The sequence below is a fragment of the Pipra filicauda genome, unplaced genomic scaffold (genome assembly GCF_003945595.2).
Source record: "Pipra filicauda isolate LSUMZ 115617 unplaced genomic scaffold, ASM394559v2 scaffold555_size307855_pilon, whole genome shotgun sequence".
Taxonomy (NCBI): Eukaryota; Metazoa; Chordata; class Aves; order Passeriformes; family Pipridae; genus Pipra; species Pipra filicauda.
In genome coordinates, this window is record NW_024104704.1 from 230341 (window position 1) to 256480 (window position 26140).

The 26140-nt window shown below is 37.2% G+C and overlaps 1 protein-coding gene across 3 annotated transcripts in view; it reads right to left on the reverse strand.

Annotated features, from left to right (window-relative positions):
* The window catches only part of FAM185A (family with sequence similarity 185 member A), a 61027-nt gene that overhangs the window by 22368 nt on the left and 12519 nt on the right, over positions 1 to 26140 (reverse strand). For all 3 annotated transcript variants that reach the window (XR_005565838.1, XR_005565837.1, XM_027741762.2), the window contains exons 4-7: positions 22192 to 22330; positions 17722 to 17763; positions 9980 to 10075; positions 7557 to 7691 (exon numbers count right to left, since the gene is read on the reverse strand). Coding sequence is in view for 1 of the 3 variants with exons in the window: in XM_027741762.2 (XP_027597563.1) it covers positions 7557 to 7691; positions 9980 to 10075; positions 17722 to 17763; positions 22192 to 22330 (412 nt within the window). In the remaining 2 variants the exon portion in view is untranslated. The remainder of the gene's footprint in view (positions 1 to 7556; positions 7692 to 9979; positions 10076 to 17721; positions 17764 to 22191; positions 22331 to 26140) is intronic.

Below are 26140 nucleotides of genomic sequence, written 5' to 3' on the forward strand. Positions count from 1 at the left end.
AAATTGGGAATTAAACTGAGATCTTTTAATCAGAGCCTTTATCACAAGATCAACCTTCATGTGTTCGTGTAACTGAGTGAATTCTAAGTTTAGAACTAGTTTGAGCCTGGAATAGCATGAGGGATGGCAGGAAAGCAGTTTCTGAACCAACTTTGCAAAACATGCTCTGCTCTGTAACACAGCTGAAGTTAAATGTTGGCCACAGCAAAAACAGTGGCAGAAGTCCAACTGACATCACTGCATCGATTTCCAAAACTCAGCTCTGTGTGCCAGAACTTTTCAATAGCGTTTCAGTTCTAAGTGATATCCATTTAAGTTTATGGGCCAAACCCACAGCAATTCACTACAGGCTGAGGTACCGTTTAGAAGTACAGAGTTTTCAGAGTCCAACAGTGACAGAGTCATTTTGAAGCCCTTTGTTGTCAGATTACACCATGCCTTCAGGTATCTCCGTGGGGATGTCCCAGTACAATTTCTGCACACCTGATTGTTCGGGGCAGCAGCAATCTCAGCCACACTGTGTCAGTACCATTCCTACTGTAAGGCAGAAGCCACAGACCGACTCGCCATCTCATTATAGACTTAAATCTAGGATGATCATCACCAATAGCCTACAAGTGACAAAAAATTGAACCAAAAAGGGAAAATTTCAGTTGATCCTTTAACAGAGTTGTAAGACATTGAAAACACAACTTTTTTCCTAAAGAGAGAGGACACAATAGATGAAGGGCAGAGATATATTTCCAGAAATTGCATATTGGAGCACTTGGTCCTAGTTCCTCTCTCTGTTTTTGTGACTATGGCTTGTACTTCTGTACAAGGAGCAAACAGTGAAGCACGGAATTAGTGCTATAAAAGAAGTTTCATGCACTGCTTACACCCTCCTACACTTACGCTAAAAAGTTAAAGAAGATTTTAAGAAACACAGAAGCAAATTTACAAGAGCCATTTTAAAGCTCAGTGGCTGTCTGAGCTCTGTTTCTCATTTTGCATTTGATATGTGAGAGTAGAAAAAAGTTTAGTTCCTTATACTTCTTTTGGAGATTTGCCTGTGAGGGGAATGCAGAAAATACCAAATTCCCTGCAAGAAAGTAGTGTCAAATTCCACTTCATAGGGATGAAGATCTTCAAACTATTTTAAGGTTATTAAGCCCATCACTAGTAGCAGATTCAAAGATATTTAAAATATTTAAATAGCTCTGTGTATGAGGCACTAATCAAGCAATAAGGTTTAGTTGGAGACCTTTTGATGATCGTTTGGGTCTTAACTGTACTCGCTGCTTGTACACTGTGGAAACATAAGTGGATTTTGAGGATGACTTTGCTAGCTTGATTAAATCACAAAAGCAAACAGCCTTCTGGATTGAGAATTGGGGGGCGGAGGGGAAATAAAGAGATTTCATTTCAAAACCCACCAATCAAGACAGGAGAAGGCAGATACACCATTATGCTGAGTGGCCACCTTTTCGACTGAATGCCCAGGAAAAACATTGGGGTTTTTTCCCCCCCATGCGTAGTGTGTAAGGGAAGACAACACCTTTGCAAACCTTTACAGTCAAGTACTGACTGTTTATTTACTTGCCTTCCTGAAGACTGGAGAAGTTGAGACCTCTATTTTCATACCATAAAACACAAGAAGAGGATCATATTTTAAATGTTGTTCACTTGTGGTGTTAGGACTGTGGTATATATCAAAAAGGCTGTGAACAGCTTGAGTTAAATGCAAGCTGAAACCAATAAAAATCTGTAGGATAGCATCTCATTTAATGTGTCTTACAAAAGTTGGATGAACTTTCTATTTCACTTGAAGGAATGTTATCTTTTCCAGATACAACCTGGGTCTTTGTTTATTTTTTTTAAGATATTGCTTAAGGATCAAGGCTTCACAGAAGGCAGCGTTTGGAGGGACACTGTAAAACAATGCTCTTCCCACTCAATTCTAGGGGCCATGAGTCAATAAAAACTGCTTCTAAGAAAGAAGGAAAGTTCTGAAGTGCCCTAAGAACAGAGAAAACAGGGAGGGACGTGACAGCAGATAGTGTTACTCCTGGGACCAGAACTGTAATTCTGACTGCAACAGACCCAAGACAGCTGCACAGTGGGAGAGGGAGCACTACACTTGGGCAGCTGGTACATTTCAGGAAAAACCCTTAGTTTCAGCAGACTGACAGTTGCTTCCCTTTTAAAGGCAAGTTGCTTGCCTCATGCTGTTCACTGCCCCTTCAGCTGTCTTTGTATTCAACCCTGGAACTCCAGACAGCTAAAAACACAGACATTACCTTGGAGTAAACAACACAGAATTTCTGATAATGAAAACTCTCAGACAGATCCATCCATAAAGCTTTGTGCATGGTGTAGGAGACTCATGCAGTCAGCTCCCTCCTTGCACGCTGGCTTTGGAGCAATCTTAAAAGCTAAGTCCACAGCATTCCATAGGCCACTCTCTCAGTATAAGGAGCCAGTTCCTGAGCAGTGAGAAGTAAGTTATTCCTGATGGTAGGAAACATCTGTCCAAACCCGCTTTGCTCCAGAGGGGAACATCAGACAGATGTGGAAGTTGGAATGTTTCAGTGCATGCCTGAGTGAATGACTGCTGTAAGGAGAAAGGTGCTTCTCACCCCAATCTACTAGGAGAACCGGGCAGGATGAAAAGACTTGAAGTGTGTTATTAACAGAAACCTGGAAAGTCAGAGATAAGGCAGTGGTGTCAATGTTCATCTTTCCAAAGGGAACTGGTAATTACAGGGTGACTCTCTCCAGAGCCATGGAAAAAGGTCATCTAAGGAGTTCCTAGTGATCAAAAGAATAACTGGATGCTGGATCAACCCATAAGGTAGAGGCAATGCATACCTGGACATTTTCACAGGAGAAAAGGAGTTAGAGAAGAAAATGGGATTTCTCTCCATACCCAGGATAGACATCTGAGGGAAGGCACAAGTCAGTATGAGAGAGCCCTGCTACCTGTGTGTATGGTCACCAGAAGGCGTGGCTCAGAGGAACGTGTGGCTTAGCAAAGCACAAGAGCCGTAGAAAGGATGGGATTAGAATCAAAACCTAAAAATCCTGTTAACTGCTGCAATTGTTGTCATGTTGGCTGACATCAGGAGAATGTATGTCTCAAAAGTAATTCCCAAAGAGTATGCTCTTCATATGAGGACAGAAAAACACAAAGAGGTTGGTTTGACAACTTGAGAAAATAAGAATAGGGAGACAACGATAAACACCCACAGTCTCTGAGGAGCACCTGTGACACAGTGGGACTTTTACCAAGGAAACTCACACAAGTGCTGAAAATCAGATGAAGTGACTGCCAGTTAAAAGCTCATTGGCACCAAGCAGATGGATGCATCAGGTGAAAGGTTGCCACTGGATATGAACTTGACACTAGAACTGGGGCCAGGGATGGAGAAACATCTGAAACCAGATGAGTCCATTGCACCACTCAGAGATGGAAGATTTACATGGTTTGGAAATCGACACCATTATCCAAAGGTCCAGGGATTACATTACACCAAGGATCCAAAGAAAGTCTCTGAATGACTGCAAGACTTTTTCCAGTAAAGCTTACAGCTGGCAACACACAAGTTGGCAACAGGAATGGGCTGAAGTGTGCCCACTAGCCACATTTCATTTAGTCCCCAATCATTCACGTGCCTGATAACCTTCCTTTGTTACTGTGGAGTGGGTAGAAGCAGATGGTCACATCAACTTAAGACATGAGAAAACAGGGCTGAAAGCAACCTGAGGATGCACTGAATTTAACCTGACATGCTCACATCACCTGGTCTTCACAATCTGCAGTACTGACAGTCCTACTGCCTCACCAGACAAGTGCTATCAGAAAGACTACTATTTACTTAAGTTTCTTTTACCATAAGGTCAAATCATAATTTCTAGTCCTATTGTGAGTGGACAGAAAAGTTTATTTATTTCTCTGCAGCAATTTCTTACTACTAGAAAAATGAATCTTCTCTTCTCCCAGTCTTCTCTTTTTAGACAAAACCACCACTTTTCAGTCTTCTCTCATTAATTGTGGTTTTAGACCTTCAATCATGTATTCTCCTTTAGAGATTCTACAGTTGTCCCCATGCTTTTTTGAAGTACAGTATTAAAAACTGGATGCAGTCCAGCAAAGCGTTACTAATGCCATGTAAAGCCAAGGGATTATTTTTAGTTTTACAGAACAGTCATGTTAATGTGGTGCTTATTGTTTTCAACACTGTAACATTACTACTTCCTGATATTCTTATTTAAATATTTCTCCTCTTAGGCTTACACAGGTAACTGTTCCTACCTTCGTATTTTAAACTTCAAATAATTTACTGGGAAAATGGCCTAAAAAGCATGTAAATTAAGATTATCTGAATTTTAACCTTCAACATGTTTGTAACCCCTTTGACATGACAATCTCCTAAGCTCCTTTTCTGCTTTAATATTGAACACTTTTTAGCCTGCTACCCCTCCTCTTACTTATAGCTATAGGTACTTATATAGTACCTACAGGTAATTATTAGTTACTTCTTATATAAGTACTTTGTTATTTACTTATTTAGGTACCTATATAGTACCTCTAGGTAATAATCTCTACAAGCTTCTCAAACCAGGTGATTTAAGAATACAGGCAGACCTAGAGACACAGAGAAGGCAATCATTGAGAAGCAAGGGCTTCCCTATTTGCCAGGGAAGAGAAAAAACACTTTGACATGATTACCCATCAGAAATTACTGGAATTAGTGAAGCACTCCCAAAGTGGACAGCCAAACACTTTCACAGATGGAAGCTGGATCAGTACTTAGCATGAACTCCCTGTTTTTGTAACAGATTGCATTATACCATACACATTACTTCTAAGGGTGCCTACTGATGTCAATGGAAACAGATGCCTTGTCCTTGCAAATTACTTCAAAAAGTAAATTCCCTGTCACTGCTCTCTAGTCCCCTCCCTTTCTCAGCAAGTGTCCCAGTTTTGCAGGAAAGTCCTTTCCTTTTCTTAAAGAGCAAAACACCTTTTCACACTCTCATCACTGTCTCTCGAGCACTCACTCCAGACTTTCATCTTCTTCATTTCACTAAATCCCACTCTATTCCTTGGCTACCTTGCAAACCCCTGGATGTGACTTGTGGGATTGCAGTGTACTAACCTCCCCCTCAGTGTGGAAGCAGGGGCCGTGCAGCCTGTGATGACATACATGGTAACTGCTGTAACAGCAGCAGGGAAGGTTTTCCTAGGGCAGGTGATAGACTAAGTGCTTGTTTACCCAAGTCACAGGACTCAACCTCGCCTTCCCACTGGACAACCTTCTCTCTAACAACTTCACAGTATTCCCAGAGACAAGTAAAGCTTTCTGAAAGCAGAGAGTTCCTGCATTATCCACATGAGAACTGGCCAGTTTCTGAAAAACCATCTATTTTTAAACTAACCTTTTAACTCAGAAGCATAAAGAAACTAAACTGCTATGCTCTTGTGATACACGTTTTATCCACTTGGCAAAACCCCTCTTCACTCTCTACTTTACATCTCTTCAGTTGCAGCAGCAAGACAGTTATGGACCTTGTACCTGGAACATCACAGTGGACAATGTCCTCATGATGCAGAAATAGCATTAATTAATTTTTAATTATTTGAGAAGCTACTTGTAGAAGAAAATGATCAATTATCAATTTTAAGAGGAAGAGACTGCTGAGAGTGAGGGGACAAGTGCTCTTCCTGTAGAAAGAATACACCATCCCCACGTGATAAGGTAAAGAGAAGGAGAAGAGGAAGCATCTCCCTTGCCATGCCAGAGGAACGTTACCGACTTGGCAAAGAAAGGGGAGGTACTGTTTTCAAAATGGTAAAAAAAGGAGCAAAGCACATGTTAAAACCAACTACTTCATCTCCCTTCAGGTTTATTGCTTCTTAGTGGCCAGTGAAGAACAGAGAGGAGAGTGCTGCTATAAATCATAGGTTACATAATGTGAGAAAACACACGAAGATAATTGCTGGGTATAAAGACTGAAGAAGAGACATTACTTCAGGCCAGCACTAGTTTAGTTGAATTGTATCTTGCAGAAAATCCATTCCAGGGTCTATTTTTCATTCACCTGTACTCGGATCAATTTAGATCTATGTTTAATAAATTCTTCATGTAATGTTGTAACTTCTTTAAGCAATTAATTATCAGTAGCCTAATGCTGTTGCCTCTGCATAATTCTTGATGATTTCCATGCCTTTGGGACATGTATATTCAAGAGTTAACTAATCAGAGCCACTTTCGGCCTCAACTGCCAAGATCATTTTCATACAGAATGGTGGGTTGAAAAATTGCATCCGCTTCAGGGACGACTGTCCTATGTAAACACTGACTGGGTTGTGAAACAACAGAAGTCATTCAGCTGTGTATATTTGAAACACCACTCTTTTCTTTAACAAGATGATTGCCTGGCCAGTAGTCCTCATTCACTGGGAGAAGTCTTGTTTTACTGCTGAGGTGATTCATTCCATAGTCTTGCTAAAATCTAGGGTCCTCTAGGTTTCTAACCTGAGAACTTCTAATCGTGGATTTTAAAGAAATTGTATTTAATAACCACTAGTAAACTCAAGTACTAGATACTGTTCTTAGGCAGGAAGATATGTATAAGCAGGCTACATATTAAAATTATGTAATTACACTTCTAACTTTTCCCGACTTAAGAGATTAACATCTTACATGGGAGAGGACAAGATTTTTTTGTGCTTATTTTCTCAGGTTTAAAACCAAAGCAAAAATCAAAGCCTCACACAATCCTCTGTCACATCAGGTCACTCTGACATAACACGTTCCAACAAAGCTGGAGCCTTCAGACACATTTTTTCAATGTTTCCTTTAGAGCAAACTGCATAATTGGTAACAGCAACAGCCTGAACTTCCAGATAGACACATCTGTACAAGGGGAGAGAAATACACACCCTGACAATGACTTGTAAAACTGTTTTCTCAAGCAGGAAACAGCAAGACTTGGGATTCTGAGCTTGATTTTAAATGCATTAGAAGCATGCTTCCAGTAATTGCAGGTATCTTTCCATGTACTGTCTATTCTTCCAGCTCCAGCTTCTTCTGCACTTCTAGTTATCTCCCACTCACAACTTCTCAGCCTATCCTGCACTACTGTACATTTATAAATATGCCATATACCCCTTTTATTTCCCCCCTCCACTCCAAGACAGACAGGGAAAACTTTTTATTATATTTTTAATAGATGTTCCTAAGCAATCTATTATAGTGCCTGTCTAAGCCAACAAAGCAATGGGTCAAAGTCAGCTCTGGATTACCTCCCACAAATGCACTGGAATAACGCTTAGGATGAATTTGGCTTTAAGACTTGTTAGAGAAGCAGTTGACTACATTCACAAGTCATTTACCAATCAAAATTTGAATGTTCTCTAGTGAAATGGGGAGTACAATGGCACAAGTAAACATTTGAGCATGAAACAGATTGAAAAAGCAGCTGCCAAGAGCAATAAACTAGTAAAGTGTAGATGCCTCTGACTAAGGCCAGACAGACATTTATTGGAAGCCAAGATTAGTAAGCCTTACCACTTATAGTTACGTGATCATCTTTGGAGGCTCTCTGTGTTTCTTTTAACTGGATCTCTGAGTTCACATCCACTTTTCTTCCAGATAACTCTAAATAGGCTTTGAGAGAGGCAGGTACCTTGACTGTAATTGAACCTGGTATAAATTTAAGTGAAAGCTAGTTAGTTTAACACTGAGATCAAAGCATGAAACAAGCAATTATTTCACTAACTTGAATCAAATCATCCTTTGGTTGTGTTTGATTTTTTGTTTGTGGTTTGTTGTTTTGTTTTTTGGTTTTTGTTTTTTTGTTTTTTTTTTTCATTTACCATAAACAGAGCGCTGTATGTCACATATAGAAAATGGTGTCACAGTATTTCACAGTATTTCTTTCACAGACATGAAAATAAACACTAACATACACATCTCTTGGTGGGGGATCTTATTACAGGAATGATCAAGGGAAGCAAATCTACTATATCTCACAGGTATTATGACTTCAGTTTCATCTTCTAGTTGCATATTTACACCCTGAGCAAGGACAGGGGACCAGACTGGACAAATAATCCAGCCACTGCGTGGCACATGATGAAAGAATTGCTCATTTGGAACAACGAGACACCACTCGCTCACGTACTGTGAACACTAGTGATTGTTTCTGACCACTGCTCAGGGCCAGCTGTTCACATCCTCCAACAGATGCAGTCTCAAAAGTGACTTAACCAGTTTAGAGACTATGTATCACTAAAATGTAAACTCCTAGCAAAATTGCAGCTTTGGTGGCCTGAATAATTCTACCTTTGAGATTAAAACCAGAAATTTTGACTTCTGCTTCCCCTAACTATGTGGTTCTATGCATCAGACCAAAGGCAGATGGTGGGCTCCCAACCTGCCCAAATTAGTCATATTTGGAATTACTCAGTCACAAAGTTTGTAAGTTGTGTCCCACACATTAAATCAAAATCCAGCAAAATTCAGTATACACTTTATTTATATGTGTTCCTTAGTTTTTCCCAATTCCAACATTCACTTTAGAGAAACATAAAAGCGTTTCTTGATGTCCATCCCAAAAGCCGAAGTAGATCATGGCAATGAAAGTGATGTTATAACAGCTACATAGCATCAGAAAGTAACTCTTGCTATGCAATTTAGAATCAGCAGAATGACTTGCCTGTGATAGTCCTAATGAACAAATAACTGTCCATATAATTTGGGTCTACATTTTGCTGGAAACACAAAAGCCTCAGGATAAGAAAGGGAAAAGGTCTTCATCTTTGGGTCCTCCTTGGAGACTTGCTCAGTGATGTGACTCATAAAATCCAACACACATGCAGCTAATTTATCACAAATGGGACATTTTCTACACTGCAGCTGTCAGCAGTTACTCTGAATTCAGAGGGTAAATGAAAACAGAACTTCAACTTTGCCTTTACTAAACTGTGCTGCCAGAAGAGATCTCAATGTTTTGAAAATAACATTAATTAGCTTTTATTAAATACATTCCTCTTTGCCAAGAGACATTAACTTAGCAATGAGTGATTCAAAAGGTAACCAAGAAATAATGTAAAAATAAATTTCTTTGCACTAATGAAACCAAAATAGATTGTACAGGACACGCAAGGGATTTCAATGCATTGCTATCATCACTGCCATTTTGAGTAAATGTTAGGTTTTAATAGGGCACAGGCACTGTCTCACAGAAGACAGAAATGTACCAAATACCCTGTTCATTTAACTCACCTGAAGTCCCTGACATGATGATAACACCAAACATAAAAATGCTGTGGGAGTGGGGTTTTTTTGGTTTGTTTGTTTCAAAACCAGGACTAATAAGATGTATTCAGGGCTTTGTAATTTACAGTATTGTATCTTTTGAATGGCAAAACTATTAATTCAACTTTCGTTGTGAGCTTTTAACTACAAAGCGAAGTTTTAGTGAGTAAACAGGAGAAGACAAAGGAAAAATGGTAAAGGTGCTCTCATCTTTGTTTTTCTGCCTTCAAATTTTCATAGTGGGACATTTCACTCAGAAGGCAGGAAAAATAAATGTGTGTGTGTCAATTATCACTCTGCACATGAAGAAGTATCATGGAGTAAACTGTATTCAAGGTAACAAGCACTGTAATTCAAGTCAACTCTGCAGAATTCTGCTGGGTATATTGCTGGGGAAAAATATTGAAAAACACAAAAATTTTTAAATCCATCTTATGTATCATTGCCTCTTACAGAGGCTACTGTATTTTAAGTATTTATATAGGTATTTATATAATTTAAGTAGTTATAGCTTACTGTATTTAAAGTATTTATGAGGTAAAAGATAATGTAGATAACGAAAAACCACAAACTATTTTTTTACAGACAGATTAAAAAAAAAACCCAAACCTTATCCCCTTTTATTTTACATCAAAAGCTGCCACAAAAAATATTTGGTTTAGTTTGCTAACCTTTCTGGGATTTCAGATCCACTTTTCTTAATTGACTGACATAAACATCTATTGTCCCGTGATATGTAGAAGCTTTTAGACTTCCATCTGAAGAATCTAAAAAAAAAAAAAAAAAAAAAAAAAGAACTTGTGTATTATTCACTCTTTTTAAATAAATATTTGCCATAATCTTTCTTTATATTTTCTTTGAACTAATTTTTGTCAATCCTTCTGTGTTTGAGAAGTATCATATTAATTTACCAAATGTCAGACTTTGCTTAGAAAAACAGGTTTCTGAAAAAACTTATCTCCCCAGTCCAGAATTGGGGCACACACTGGTCCAAAGGCCATAGTCCTGCAGTTGTTCTACATCTACAAGGCCTCAACTACACTGTGCATCATTCTACAAGGATGTTGTTTATCTTCATGTGAAGATCAAGCACAGTATTTGAGCACTAAGATCTATTCTAGTTTCCAAAAGAGTTCATTTGCTCAATGAAACTTTCCATTTTAAAAAGTAAAAATATTACTGAGAGAATGAACTTGATTAGTCAGAACAAGGATGTCTTGCATTAATGTCTTACCTTTGCCATATAGTTTTAGTTCTAAATAAACTGATCTGGAGCTTTTCTGATCCCAGATTTTGAGAACAGATGCCAAAGATCAGTGCATTGGTTACAAGAGCAAAAAAATGGAAAAGGATTATTATCCCACAGCTAAAGCTGATTTCTTTGGAGGGGAAAGTAATTTAAAAAAAAGCAGCTAATCCATATTTAGTCAGCTGAGAAACTAAGCCTGGCTTTGGCTAACAAGAAAACACTAACAACTAGAATGTGAATGCTTCTGCCATCTCAAGATTTTATGTTAAAGATCTGTTCCAAATCTGAAAAAAGAAATTTAACTCTTCATTTATAATGATCTGGAAAATAGTTTTGCTTGTGTAAGTGACAATGAAACATTTTATTGATGACTTTTTAAAATGCTGTTCATAATAATCAAAGTTTAAAAGTTAGAGTCATTAGAACAGGAAAATTGGACGTGTATCAACATTTTTATAAACATTTTAAGTAGTGATAGCTTGAGATTTTCATGAAAAAGCTGTTTTTGCAGATTCAAATTTAGTAACAACCAATTACTGACTCTCCACACGATCTTGATAGATTTTGTTGGCAACAGATACAGGAAATATCCAGCCTTTGACTCTTCTGCTTAAAACAGAACATGTAGTAAGTGCCTTTATCAGTTCTAGGAAGAAAGAAAATTCTCCTGTGATAAGACAGCGACCCTCTCCAGGGAGAACAACTGCAAACAGTCCATACACCACCACCAGCTGCTGATGCTTTACAGGGACAAGGTTTATTCAGTGAAGCCTTTCTCTTCCCACTCTTCAAATGCAAAAGCAGTTCTTGTGAGATTCTTCCCAGTGGAAAGATGCCTTTTGTGAATCTGGCAGCCCCACTACACAACTGAACAAAGTGTTCTAGATTTTCAATTAATATATATTACAAAAATGCAATACTCATTTTGTGAGGGATTGGATTTTGTTTTGAGAAGGCATAAACATGAAGAAAGGATGCAGGGAGAGGGCATCAGGCACAGGCTCACCAAGGCACAAAACTGCTTTTGTGCTTACCTGGAAAGCACAAAAAAACCTCAAGGGAAGTGGAACACCTTTCCATTGAAGAACACTGTTTTGGGAGGATGACTTGCCAGATTTTGACCCCCAGAGCACATCACTAATACAAAATTTCATATGGAAGAAGAAACTACAGCAGTTTCAAAACCACAAAGAACTTTGGCAGCACTAACCAAACACTAAACCTGACATTACAGTATTGTACAGTAAACAACTGTTCATCTTTGACCTATGGAAGTAACATGAAATATATTTCATGGAAACACCTTAATATGATTTATGTAATGAATTTTATGGCTATGATATTAAATACAAGTGCTCAGATACAAAGAAGAATACCAAGAGACTTGGAGCTGTTCATTACTTCTGCAAAGCCATAAAGCTGCTGTCTTAAGTTTGTCTCTAACTCCTAACAAATAAGGGGGGGAATGGATTAAAAAAAAAACAAAAAAACCCCAAACAAATAAAGATGAGGTGATATAACAAAAAAGGTGCCCAAATTTAAATAAATAAATATTTCAACAATGAAAAATTACTCCATATTAAGTAGCACAAGCTGGTAGGACAAAACACAACAAATAATAATAGAGACAATGCATATTTTATGGTTATGACAGAACAAACCTAAGGCAATTTATTTTTAAATATATACCCAGTTTTAGCTGAGATCAATGTGAATAATTAAAGGTAAAAAAAGGAAAAAGTGTATAGTTTGAATTCAGAGTTTGCCAAGGACTGACAGCTCAAGGGGAAAAACAAGGATAAATCCTTCTACTGGAAATGGAACAGATGGTCACTCTTGAGCAGCTTCAGCTATTTAATTTACTAGTACTAGAGAAAAAAAAGGGGGAAAAAAAGGGCAGTGTGAAGCAAGGTGTCCTTGACAAAGTCTTTGTTAAGTTTTATGAAAAATAAATACAGCTTGAAGAATAAGACCTAAGTCACATAACTTGAGAAAGACCATACAATTAAAGATCAGTGAAAGGCCTACAAAGGCAATTTTTAGTATCACTTCTTCTTTCATTTTATATGTCAAATACTGAAGAAGGGATTAAATAGTAGTGATCTTTCCTTAAATCTAAGCAAAAACATACTTTTCCTAATAGCACATAAGGACTGATCTTGCTCATGTTAAAATCAGTGACAAAATCAATCTCAACAGGAAAACACAAAATATTTATTATGTTTTGATTAAAGACTGGAGAAAGTATAAAATTCCAACATATATGAAGCATGATGATGATTTAATTCCTGCTTAACTGGCTATCTGGTATTGCTTATTGATAGAAGATTGGCAAGTTTTCTTCTTTAAGTTCATAGCTCTAAAACTTTCACATGAAAAATATTGTGAGAAACTGAAATGTATTCGCTAAATAGACTCTTTGAACATAATACTGAAAAATCTTTATCAGTCCTGACCATAGTCACCATGCAGGCCTGGCAAAACAAATGATGTGACACACAAAGCAAAGAAATCTCTCAATTCCTCTGCTAAGTTGTCCAGACTACCCTCTTACCTCTAAATGATGTTTTCTATCTCGATTTTAAAGTTATATCCATTGGTTTTAAAGGCCATAGTCTCTTTTGGATAACTTAATCTGTTAGAAAAAACCAAAACCACAACCAAACCATCTGGCTTGTCTAGTTCGACAAAAAGGAGGCTGAGGGGTGACCTATTGCTCTCTACAGCTTCCCAAGGAAGGGACATGGAGAAGGAGGTGCTGAGCTCTTCTCCCTGGTATCAAGTGAAAGGATGCATGGGAATGGTTCAAAGGTCTGCCAGGGGAGGTTCAGACTGGACATGACGAAGCATTTCTTTATGGAGAGAGTGGTCAAACACTGGAACAGGCTTCCTAGAGAGGTGGTTGATGCCCCAAATCCGCCAGCGTTTTAGAGGCATTTTGACAATGCCCTTAACAACACACTTTAGCTTTTGGTCAGGCAGCTGGACTGGATGATCCTCATAGGTCTCTTCCAACTGAAATAGTCTATTCTATTCCAAGAGAAAAGAAAACCCTACATATTCCTCCAAATACAATATAAACTCAAGAACTACTGTAACAACATCCAGAATCTTCAGCACAGTGATATGAGATGCTGTAAAACATACGTGATGTAACATCACCAAAACTGTTTATTGCTAAAAGAACACATACAGAAGTAAAATAGTTTATTCTTTTAAGCTGCAAGGAAAACACTGTTGTACTCAGACAGCAGCTACCTGCTCTACATGCTCCAATTTTTAGAAGCAGTTTCTCCAGGACATAAGCTCTGTCTAGAATGCCATATAATCTACATTCAAATGGACAAAGAGAGAGGGAAAGGGAACATGGAAAAAAAGACTGTTGATAAAATCAAGTAATAATTTGGTAGACATTAACTCATAATGGACTGTTTCTTTTTAAAACTTTCATTTTTCATAACCTGACACCTGAGGGATAAGAAAAACCACCTGACTTTTGGAGCTGACTCCAACCTACATGGAAGAAAGCATGGGAATGATGGGGGGAAAAATGACAGGTCTGTCATCAGCAAAATACAGAAGGAGGCCAACTTCTGAGACACAAAGTTGGAAAATGAAGGACACTTAAAATGACAGCCAGAGCATTAACATACTTAAAGCAGATGGCAAAAATGAGATCAACAGAACTAATTGCTATTAAGAGACAAGTGTGTGCATGGATTCATTTCTTTTAAACTACTTAAGAGCTGTACTTTATGAAGTACAGTAATTGCTTTTAATGGAATTCAGAACTGAGGGTTTTAATTTTAGAATTCCCTAGAGTACTTAGCAAAAAACTGAATCCTCAAGACAAATCTCACAGATGCAGTACTACTTCTAAATACACTAAGTTGTTTACTGTTTTATTTTCCAATTATCCAAAATGGTCTTCGATACTATAATTTTTTTTCCTTAATTGATTCCCTTCTTGAAATAAAACTTTGGCATTTTGTCTCAGTACTTCACCATGAGGGTGGTAAGATACTGGAACAGTTGGCAAGGGAAGTTGTGGATGCCTCGATGCTGTTCAAGGACAGGCTGGATTAGGCCTTGAGCAACCTGGGCCAGTGGGAGGTGTCCCTGCCCATGGCGGGGGGGTTGGGACAAGATGACTTTTAAGGTCCCTTCCAAGCCTTACCATTCTATGATTCTGTACTAGGGAATTGTCTTACGATGACTCTCATCACCGTGGAGGATCTCAGGACACCTCAGTTCACTTTCATGTCAGGACTTTACTCAAAGGTTTATCTTCGAGAACGTTCTTAATTGTTCTTAATTGTTGGGGTTTGGTTGATTTGAGACAGCGAACATCACAGCAAGACACTGAAGCCTTCGGGTTGTCTAGACTGGGTTACCGAAGAAAGAAATTAGCAGAGTAAGGCCAATTGACATTGATGTATTTGTAAAAAAAGTAATTAGAATTTCTGTGAGCTTAATATAGAGTTTTCCTTTCCATAGTAATCCTTGCTGCCCATAAGCTGGTTAAGGTTGTTTCCTCTCCTCTGAAATGAAACAACCACCATAAGTTTTATCATTTCTGACTACACCAAACACAGAAGACTAATTTCTTCAATGCATAATTGGGTTAAACACAAGTACTTCAGTAAGAAAAAGCAATGGGTCTTTTGAGCTGGAAGGGGAAAACTTAGCTTGGCAGCAGAGTACAGAATACACAATCAGACCATACCAATAACATTGAGAAATAAGCAAATTCTAGCAGGACTGAATGTGAGCCAGTGGTGTGCCCTGGCAGAAAATAAGTGCAACTTGGCAGTATTATCTGGAGCATGGCCAGTGTATAAAGGGAAGGGATTATTTCTCTCTACTCTACACTTATTAAACCACTCTCAGAATACAGCAACCAGTGTTGGAGCTCCCAAGAGAAGGGAGACATCAGTAACTGGACTGAGAAACACGAACATAGCCAGGGCATGGAACACCTTCCCCATGAGCAGGGGGGCAGGACAAAATGACCTCCACAAGTGTCTTCCAACCTCAATCACTTTACAATTCTGCAACTTTCTGATGTCTCTTCCAACTTCAGTATTCCTATGAATTTACTGAATAAAAATTTAAAAGATTACGCAAGTTCTAAAAAGAAAGTACTACAAGTCCATTACTCCCTAAGATAATTCAGGTTTCTAACTACTATTTTAAGTAGTAACAAACTAGAAGTAAAAACAGGTCTGGTTGTTTTAAATTAACAAGTAATTCGAAACCCGTCAAACAACTGTTAGAAGTAGGTTTCCACTATAGAGTTGGAAAATAGTTTGTCAGTGACCAACAATGCTCACAGTATAGAAAAAAACCCGAATAATCCCTATTTTCATAATTTAATGATGCCAGTGTGAAATACTGCCACATGCTCGATGATTAAAATTGGACTGAATTTTAGATAATATTAAAAAAATAGATTTACACAAAGAAGTCATATCAAAATAAATTTCCAAATCAAACTACTTTATAAATAGATAAAAGCAAAAATTTAAAGAGATTGAAAGACAACAGCATTGGTTTTCTGTTTTAATGCGGAATTATACAACAATAAGAAACTGTAAATAGTCACTTGTAATTTCCCAAAAATATTTTGAAAAGAAGTCCAGCATTCTCAACTCAACTCGTAAATAAATCTCTCAAAAACATGGACACACTCAAAAAACCTAGAGATTAGTGCATTTTTTCAGATAACTGATAAAATCCTGCCTCTGGTGAAATACATAACTACAACCTAATCCAACCCTAACCCAACCAAGGAAGCTGGAAGATCTGAGTTGTTCTTCCTGTTTCTATCACCAAATCCCTGTCAGGTCTCTGGCAATTCAACAAGCTATCTTGGGTGTAAAGGCCTCATGCAAAAAAAACTTTCACTTAAAACTTTACATTTTCTTTCTCACATTTTTAGAGTTGAATCCTCTGGATCTTAAAAGTCTTTTACCTTTGAAAAAATCCATAAAAATACTAAAGGATGTTTAATGCTTTAGGAAAAAGATTAAGTCTAACTAATGCTTTCAGAACTGCAATCTGAAAAATAAGGTTTCTTCCAACTGTCAGATGTGTCTTAATGTTTCAGCTGAACCTGGTTAGTTAAGGAAAATATCATCATCTGTTTTGATGGAAAAAGCTACCTCCTGTGTTAAGAAGCGTTTATTTAACCACACTTCATACTCTGTGAGTTTATTTAAGAGAAGGAAAAACAGACTATCAAGCTCGAGTTAATTCTGTGGTTTAACGACTAACTCATAAGAATGTGTATGGTATTCATTCTCCAAGAATGTTAATACAGGTTGCTTAGAAACATAAGAAGAGTTGTAATGGTACAGATTGTCCCTGAACAATGCTTAGTGAGGGACTACAGGTAACACCATCACCAGAAGTCTTTGAGATTTGGGCCAATAACAAAGTTCACTGACAGAAGGGGAAATCTTTCTACAGACATTCGAAGGACATTGAGCCTTGTCTACAATTACTTTACTTCAATTTTCTGCCATAGCAATAACCAGAATTTCAGTTTCTCATTTTGTGTTTATGTGCTATAAAATGCACTGATATAATGTATTCCATAATTGATAACTCTGAGTTATTCTGTCGTATAAATGCCCAAATTTACAAAAGAAAGTTTATGAGCAGTTTTCACTTCTGAAGGGAAAACAATTAGCATAATAGTTTGGAAGTGTTGAAAGCATCACAAGCCTTCCCCCCCAGCCCCTGAATATGTAATACATCAATGACTATTACTTCCTGATATAAAAATTAAACAGCTAATCATTGATATCAATAAGTATAAGATAGAGAACTAAGTTAAAGGCACACTGCATTTGATGTACACTTAGTCTTTTTATCCCACCTTAATCTAAAAGGTGACACTTAGACTCAGTTTAACTTGTGCAAAGCCCAGAGAGTATTAGGTGTCAAAAGTGAGACAGTGTGCCTTGCCCAACTACAAAAGACTGACAGCAAAGTTTGGAAAGGATCTCATTCAGCTACACAGCTATCAGGACTACTCCTGAAAAGAAAAGAGGGCAAAAACATTTGTGCCAAATCACCTCTTTTTTACTTTCCCTGTGAATATTTAGGTTTTAGAAAGGAGGAGGGAGGAGCAAGAGATAGAGAGATGGTGGAACATACCTACTGTGATACTCCCTGTTTTGGTCTGAAGGGTGGTGTTACCTATTATGAAAAGAAAAGGGGAAAAATGTTAAAACTATACTATTTAAACATATTCATAATTTAATTATTTTCTATATTATTGCTTTACAAACAAAAATCTCATTATATGTGGGTAACAAAGAAGTGATTCCAGCCAAGAAAAACACTGAGTAAAGCTAGGCACAGCCTGGATGTGAGGGAGGAAAAAGCAGAGAGGCATTGCAAGGCTAATGAACAGTATTTCCTTACTTTATTTGGGGTGATTTTTTTTTCCAGTTGCTCTGATGCCTGCAACAGCACTATGCATCATTTAAGTAATTCAATAGGATGAGTAATATAAACAGTTTCTATTTTCCTCTTTTATAAAGGTATACCCCATCCATCTCCCCCAGAGGGAATTTTGTGCTTTATCTTCAAAGTCTACTTCCTGGACCCACTGAACATTACCTATTCCCTCCAAACTTATTCTTATGTGCATGACAACCCGTGATCGATGCTTTCCATTGACTTCAGTGAGGTCTGAGTACATTGGACAAACTGGAGAACATCAAACAAAAGTGTGTAAAGGCACAAAATGCAGAAGGGTCTCCTACTGAACTTGCATACCTTTGAACAGGTATTGGTGTTCCAGCCTTAATTTCAAAATACATATTCTTCCTCCTTACCTGTATCATCAAGAGAAGCCAGAAGGAAGACAGATACACCTTGTAACATGAAAGCCATCTATACTACTAACAGTCTAACTAAATTGTAGATGATTCCACAGTTCCATGTATAAATATCTCTCAGAAAATGCTTTAATTTAAAAACTAAACCACAGCATGTCATTCCTGCCGTTCTCTCATTCTCCCAAGAGGATGACAGAATGAAGCATAAGGTTGATCACAGTAATCGAGTCTGATTTAGTAATATACAGTATTCACAGTTTTCAGATTTTTCCAAATTGCATGTGGATCAAGCTCTGCCCTATTTTCTGTAATTACACAGTAGTAATCAACCATTAGGGCCGAGTGCATTCCACTGTATATGACCTGTATTTTTCTTAGTGGTTCGTGGGCCGAAAGCTAGAAAAGCAGCCTATCATCAACAGTCTTATATTTATCTTTTCAAACACACACTGTACAAAATACTTACAGGTTCTGAAAATCAGAGCAGAAACAAAAGCATTTTTCAATGAACCTGAAATGTGTTTGGCTTTACTCTTTGATGTTTTTGAAAAGGCATGCTATAATTATCCCACCCTTTTCCCCATTTTATCATGTCTAGTACTTAGTACAACCTACAAAAAGACCTAGGGTTTTGTCAGCCAGCAACTCTCCTGGAGGTGAAGGCAGATTATTGTCAGAACAGTATTATTACTGTTCTTTGTTTTTCTGAGTGTTTTGTTTTCTGTTTTGACAAGCAGGTCCTTGAAAAACATTAAACATGTAGAAATCAAACTCCTATTAACCACGGACTTATATGGCAGATACAACTAATGTTTGGCAATGTCAACATATTAGTGTGAAAAGCTCACTTCAAACATTTAGCTAGAACAAAAGCTGATTTTAAAGCAGACAGAAACGTCCTGCTGTGTTGTGACCTGCACTGACTACAGACAGTGCCCTAAAGTGCACTTTTGGTCATGTAATGGTTCTGTGAAGGCCAACACTGAACTTCATATTTCTTGGGCACATCAAGGGCAGAGAGAAAGACCCGAGTAGAGGTAATTACTAGTTTGATTATTACAACCAACTGACTTCAGCATTGTGGTGCAATACTATGACGTCCAACATATAATAGTTTTTGCAGAATATTGAAGACTGTGGTTTAGTGTTTTGGTTTTTTGGTGCTTCTGAAGAAATAGTTACATTTTCTATCATCTACAAGCCTTGCTTCTCCATGAACACTGTAAAACTTCAAACTACAGTATTGTCATAATGGAAATTTTGATTAAAAAAAGGGTTTTTTCCATATCAGAAGAATAATTCAGGACCGGAACATGATGCCCAGAAAGGTCATGCAAACTCTGGCCTTGAAAATACTCAAAGTTCAATCAGACAAGGCCATGAGCAAGTTTGCTCTAATTGAGCACACTTCAAGCATTCATTTGGGCTAGATATCAAATTCCTTCAACTTAAACTATTTAATATCATCATCATTTAATATCATCTACTCTGGTCTCCAAACGGGAGGTCTGGAGACACACTATCTATAGTGCTGCTGCTTCTTATCAGAAAGCAGGTAGGATCACTCTTGCGGAGAAAAGACAACACAGAAAGAATCGTGTCTTGTCGACACCACCTAAGGAGTCTTTCTGCTGTGCCTTCCACAACCAGATGTGTCTATCTTGCATTGGCCTCTTTAGCCACCAACGCGCTTGTAGCGAGTGTGGGCCAAGCCCTTCCCAAATGTTCATTCGCGAAGCCTGGCCATGATGAAACTATTTAATGTATAAAATAGTTAATGCAACTCAATCCAAGAGTTGGCTGCAAAGAGGGGTTTCCTTTTCCTCCTATGTGCCCCTTTGTAGAGAAGTTTCACTGCAGTGTTACTGTCTCTTCGTTAAAAGTAGATAATTTCTCAGAATCAGATTTCTTTTTCAAGCATCAAATCAAAAGCTCAATAGCACCTGACATCTCTCATGTTATAGAAGCTGACGAAAATTACTCAAAATCAATTTCTTCAAAACAATGCATTACTCATTTTCATAAAAGTATGAAGCATGCAAATGAGCAATTAAGAAAGCCTGAGCACTGACAGTGTTGCAATTGTACAGCCTGAGTTTCAACCACAAACTGTCTCAGACAGGTTTGTAAAGTTCGTGTTGCCCTAACTTCAATTTTCTCAGAGCAAAGGCAATGAAATCTAACTTAGTTTTGTGCACAGATGTGCTGATTTGATGCCAACTATCAGCATATTGTCAGCTAAAGGCAAATTGTGGGTTTAGCTGCTCAAGAAATAATCTGTTTTACAAACAAAACAACTACTAAAACTGAGCTACCTGATGAGCAAAAACTATAAGTGAAAGTGATAATTTTTTTTCTACCAGAAATTTTTAATAGGAGTTTGTCTTGTCTACTAATTAGTATGTGTTTGTGTGTGTACTTTAAAAGCATTTGCTCATACTATTAAAACATGATTGAGGAGCATGATGTTTTGCAGAAAGTGTTTTTCTGAGAAAACTGGCTAGAATTACCAAGCAAATGTTAATGTGCAATTGTTTTTAAAAGAAACAGCTAAAGTAACATTAGGTGTTCCAGACCCATTTAGTAGAGAGCTCACAAAACCAACCCTGAACTAACATAAGAAATGCCTGTATAATTTGGATACAATTCTATTTGGTTTCACATGGTTCTTCAGCTAAATGACAATGAAGCATTACTATGAAAGCAAGTCACTAGCTACAGCAGTTATGATTTCATTTTTGTACCAAGAAAATAAAAATGAACTTTTGGAGGTTCACAGAGAGATGAACATGCTCACAAACTGATCACAGTGTAACACTACAGTCTACAAGTTAGAAAAATACAACAACAACATGAAAAAAAGCCATTTATTTCTGCCTATGCATACCAAAACAAACTTTACCTAACTGGTTTAGAAACCATTCTTACATTTATTATAAATGGACAGAGGAGTTGCTCCTTTAAGGAAGAGACAAAATGAATTTCTCAAGTGAGATGACAACATAAAATTGCTAAGAAATTGAAGCAAATTGTTTTGAGGTCTATAGCTGAAAATCTGGAACTCAGACTGAGCTGAGTAATTTTCACTCTTTGTACATTCTCCTGTTTGTTTAACTCAATGTTAAATCACCACAAGCACATTACAGCACAGTCAGAATTCAGTGGAAGTTTTGTTCAGTTAGAAAACCACAAGACATTTGAACCACAACTGCTGTTTAAATAAAAGACTGTAGTTAGTTTCAGATCATTAGTTTCAGACATTAAAGGGTGGATGGATTAAAGACTTCTTCCCCAATCAAAGAACAGGAACTGTCATCATTCCATTAATAATATTAAGTGCCAGCACACACAGAGGTTATTTCTCCTAAAAACTTCTAATTACTATCACCTTTTATGATAGTTTTTAGTAGATGCTCTACAATTGGATTCTTCTATGAAGAAAATAAAGGATGGGGAGAGGGAAGAGAAGCCTCTTTACAACTTTTAGTATAATTTTCACTGCTGAATTTTAAAATATTTTGATGTTCTTAATACATGTGATGTTTCTTTCCCACAATACACACTTTTTACTGTTCACAAGTGTGCTCATAAAATTGTTTTTAAAAATAAACACAGTCTGCTAGGTGGCAAAAAAAATCAATTCAGTCTTTAATAAAGATAGAATTGTTTTGTTCATATGCTTTATGATTTAGTGATAGTCTATTGCATTAGTCCATTTGTTACTGTGAACATCATTAACACCTACAAAGTAGCTAAATTTGTGACAGATTTTCCTTCTTACCATGAATACTTCCCAGCATAATATCACCAGCTACTGAAGAGAGAGATGCCGATTCTGCATAGAGATACTTAGTTTTCAGCAGCCCATCTTCAGTAGATATGTTGATGGTTGTCCCTTGCAGCTTCTCTATATTCACACTCTAAGAGAAATAAACTTAAATAAACATAATGGAAAACTTGTCATCACAGCTTGAAAAGGCAGAGGGAAGTAACACTATATAAGACACAAAACAAATTGAAGGCAGTTGTTGGCACAGAACAAATAGAATCAAGTTTTCAGTTAAAAGCTACAGTAGACAAAACAGAAAACCTTTTCATCCAAGAGCTCTGACCAAATAACAAATGATTCTTTATGACGTTCCTGTGAGTTATCACATCTATCACACACGTGAAGAACCCAAATAGTCATAAACAGATAAAAAAACCCCCTTGCTTTAATTTTTAAAAATGAAAACACTTATTTGAAAAGTAAGAAAAAGATAACTTCAATAATGAAGACTGAACATTCATACAGCATTATGATACTTGGGGCATTGGTGATGAGTTTTCTGTCACCACAAACTGAAGCATCCACTGTCTTTGTTACATACAGCTATTTATGAAGATTTTTAACTGGCTAACTTTGTAGATGTGGCTTTGGTGAAGGTTTGCAAAAGAGCCACAGCTGCTCCTTTTCTCAGCATGATTGTTCATATTACCTTGGTTACTCAGGCTTCTTTCCTGGACTTAAGCCTCAAGACATACAAAGCCTTGAAAAACTAGGGATAAGAGCTCCATTTCTATTTCTTTTCAGTAGAAATGGAGAGAAAGGATGGAATTTCAAAAGTTGCACTATAGAGTTGGGAAATAAAAGGTGACAGATGAGATTATCTATGTAAAAATAGCGGTAAGTCATGTGATATAACTTAAACCTATTTGAACAAAACCAGAACAATTTACATGCTTATGCAACAACCATATGAAATTTAAGTCTATTCTTTCTCAGTTAAATTTGATCTATGATGGAGACATACAATAGTTCATACTTTACCCCTATTCAATTTGGTTTTATGTTGCTTACGCAGACTTTCAGTGAAATGCACAAAATCCTTATTCATTACATGAAATGATACACAGCCTTCTAGATTAAACTGTGGCTTACTCAAATTATCTTTGAATCCTCCTTGTCATTTTAGCATTGCCACCCTGTGGAAAAAAAGTTAATATAAAGTAATAAGTCTGCTGTCACTTCCAGTGTTAGATTATATAAATTATAAGGTATGGATGAAGCAAGAGGTATTCTGACAAACAGTCACTAGTGTTGCACAAACCCAATGCTATATTGTGTCCCAAAAAGTGAGCTGAAGAGGATGGTGCAGTATGGACTCTATGACAGCCAAATTATACTGTGGCCTTACCAATCCATACATACTGAGCTTTATGCTGTCTTTACACCTTAAACCATAAGATTACAGAATGGACTATTGTCTTAAGACTTGTACCATGATGCTACAATACAAATTAGGTCTTCAAGAATGTATCAAGATATACCAACCTTTAAGAAAATCAAAATGCTGTGCTAGAATTAGAGATACTTGACAGTCAATATCTACAATCTCTGCAGGCATTGCTTAGATTCTGTAGCATAGTTCTAAGCAGTATCAACAGTAAACAAAAAATAATGATATTAAGGCATAATTTGTCAATACTGAAAGGGAGAGCAATTCAGCCTTTCATCTTGCAATGCTTCTAACAAAACCCTAATAAGCAGAGACCTTAAACATGTCCTCAGTATTTTTCCCCCAGACTACTCCACTACTCCCTCACCCTGGATAGTAAAGTGCAAACCTGCTGTGACACGTGGACACAGCAACAAGTAAAAGAAAAGCCACTGTCATTTTAGTCTCTATGATCTAAACTGGCTCTAAAGAGACTTAAATGACTTGCAAAGAACATTTCCAATTTTAGCAGGGCCACAACATCTGCATAGTTTGGGTACAAACTGTCTGCCCTGTGGCATTCCCAAACAGGCAAAGGAAACTTCAAAAAGCTACATCTCTTACTATAGAATGCAAGTTTTGATTCTATTAAGATAAATCATCTTATTTAAAAATTAAGTGCTTTATTATAAACAATCTCACATACCAACACATCTTATTTACCAGTCTTAACTACCTTTCTTAAAAATGTACAGTAATAAAAAGAGTTGTTTTGACTCCAGATAAAAAGTTACAATAAACAATAAAACAAAAATGACTAATACTATGAGCATTTGTTTCAGAATAACACAAAGCTGAAGGGAGGTGAGGGAAGAGGTAAGTCAGACTGATCAAGTATAAGACTAAAAAAGCACTTTTTGATAGGGAAAGTGTGGAAAAAAAATAGGATTGCTTTTTACTGAGAATAAATATATTTTCAGTCTCAAATTCTTTAACTTTTGTGGATTTTTAGCAGAACACAGATGTCTGGCACTGCTAAATAAGTGTTATAGAAAAGCCCCGTGGCACGGATTAGCTAATGACTCCCCAGTCAAACAAATTTGATTATTTTTGTCCACTGAACTACCAGGTTTTCTGGAGAAATTCCTTCTCTTCAGAGTAGAGCCTTGAGGGTTGCAGTTACCGAGACTGACCATATGCTCAGGTTAACATTTCTCCCCTTATTATCACAGGATATTCTGAGTTGGAAGGGACCCACCTAGTTTCTTACCCTTTAAAGAAAAAGGGTCAGTCTATCTTTGTAAATCAGACTGAGAATGTTTTTGCACCTGAACACATTTTCAAGATGAAAACTAGCATCCTGCTATGTTTAAATAAGACATATACAGCTCTTTCCCCACATATTCCTGTTCTTGGCCCTCCTTTTTGTGCTATCCTTGCTCAAACATCTTACTAGGGTATTCTCCAACTTCCCCCTCAAAAATATTCTCAGTTTCTTACATGTTTAGTGCCTTTTACCACATTCTCCTCTGTCCACCTCCAGGAGGGGGCTGGAAACAGAGCCATAACTACATAGTGATGACTGCAACTGATGGAGGAAACATCTCATGCAAACACACACAGGAGACACAACACTGACTGATTATTAACAGAAGTGGGCAATTGAGAAAAGAAATCTCAGTCCTTCCTAACTACAAAGTTTGTTAGTGAGTTCAATAACATAAGCTGAAGTATTGTTCCATAACTATGAATTCCTGTTAAAATGCCTTACTCCACTCAAGTTACTGCAACTTTACAACCCTAAGAGCGACTTCTAGCAATATTACAGACTACAGAAATACTGCAGTCTGTAATGATCACAAAGAAACACTTTAACTTAATTTGTATGAAGTTTGTTTCATTGTTTCAGAAGGACAATGAGTCTGAAAAGAGTTAAATTTTTTTAAAGTATTTAAAGGCTCAGAGAAAAACAACTTCATGAATTATATTTTCACATAGATACAAATTTAATTATTATATTAATTACATAAAAGACAGTCTATCACCTGCTACAAGGAAACACAAATAATTTAGCATTGATGGTTTTCGGAAAATCCGATGGCAAGTTGCTTAGTTTACAGCAGGACATTAAGAACAGCTCACAGCTGGCTCTGTGTAAGTGAGAATATGATCTCAGAACCCAAGGTACAAGGTGTACAACAATGCCAAATGGCACTTCACAACGATGATTTTAGATGTCTAGAACTTAATGGGTTGGTCTCAAATGTATCCTTGGCAAGACAGAGTTACCCACACTCTTCCTGATTCTTCCCAGTACTGTTAAAGGATACCTATTGATTCTGACAGACCACACATCCAAACTGCTTCCAGACTGGGCTCAGCTCTGCACGTTCATGCAGCAATGCTTCAGATCTAATGATTCCTAATGCAATCAGTTGCATGGACATTATGATACCTAAATATTCGAGTTGAGCCTGAAAACAACACTGGGTGAGAGAACTGTACTATTATGTAAGGGACTTTAGCTCTATA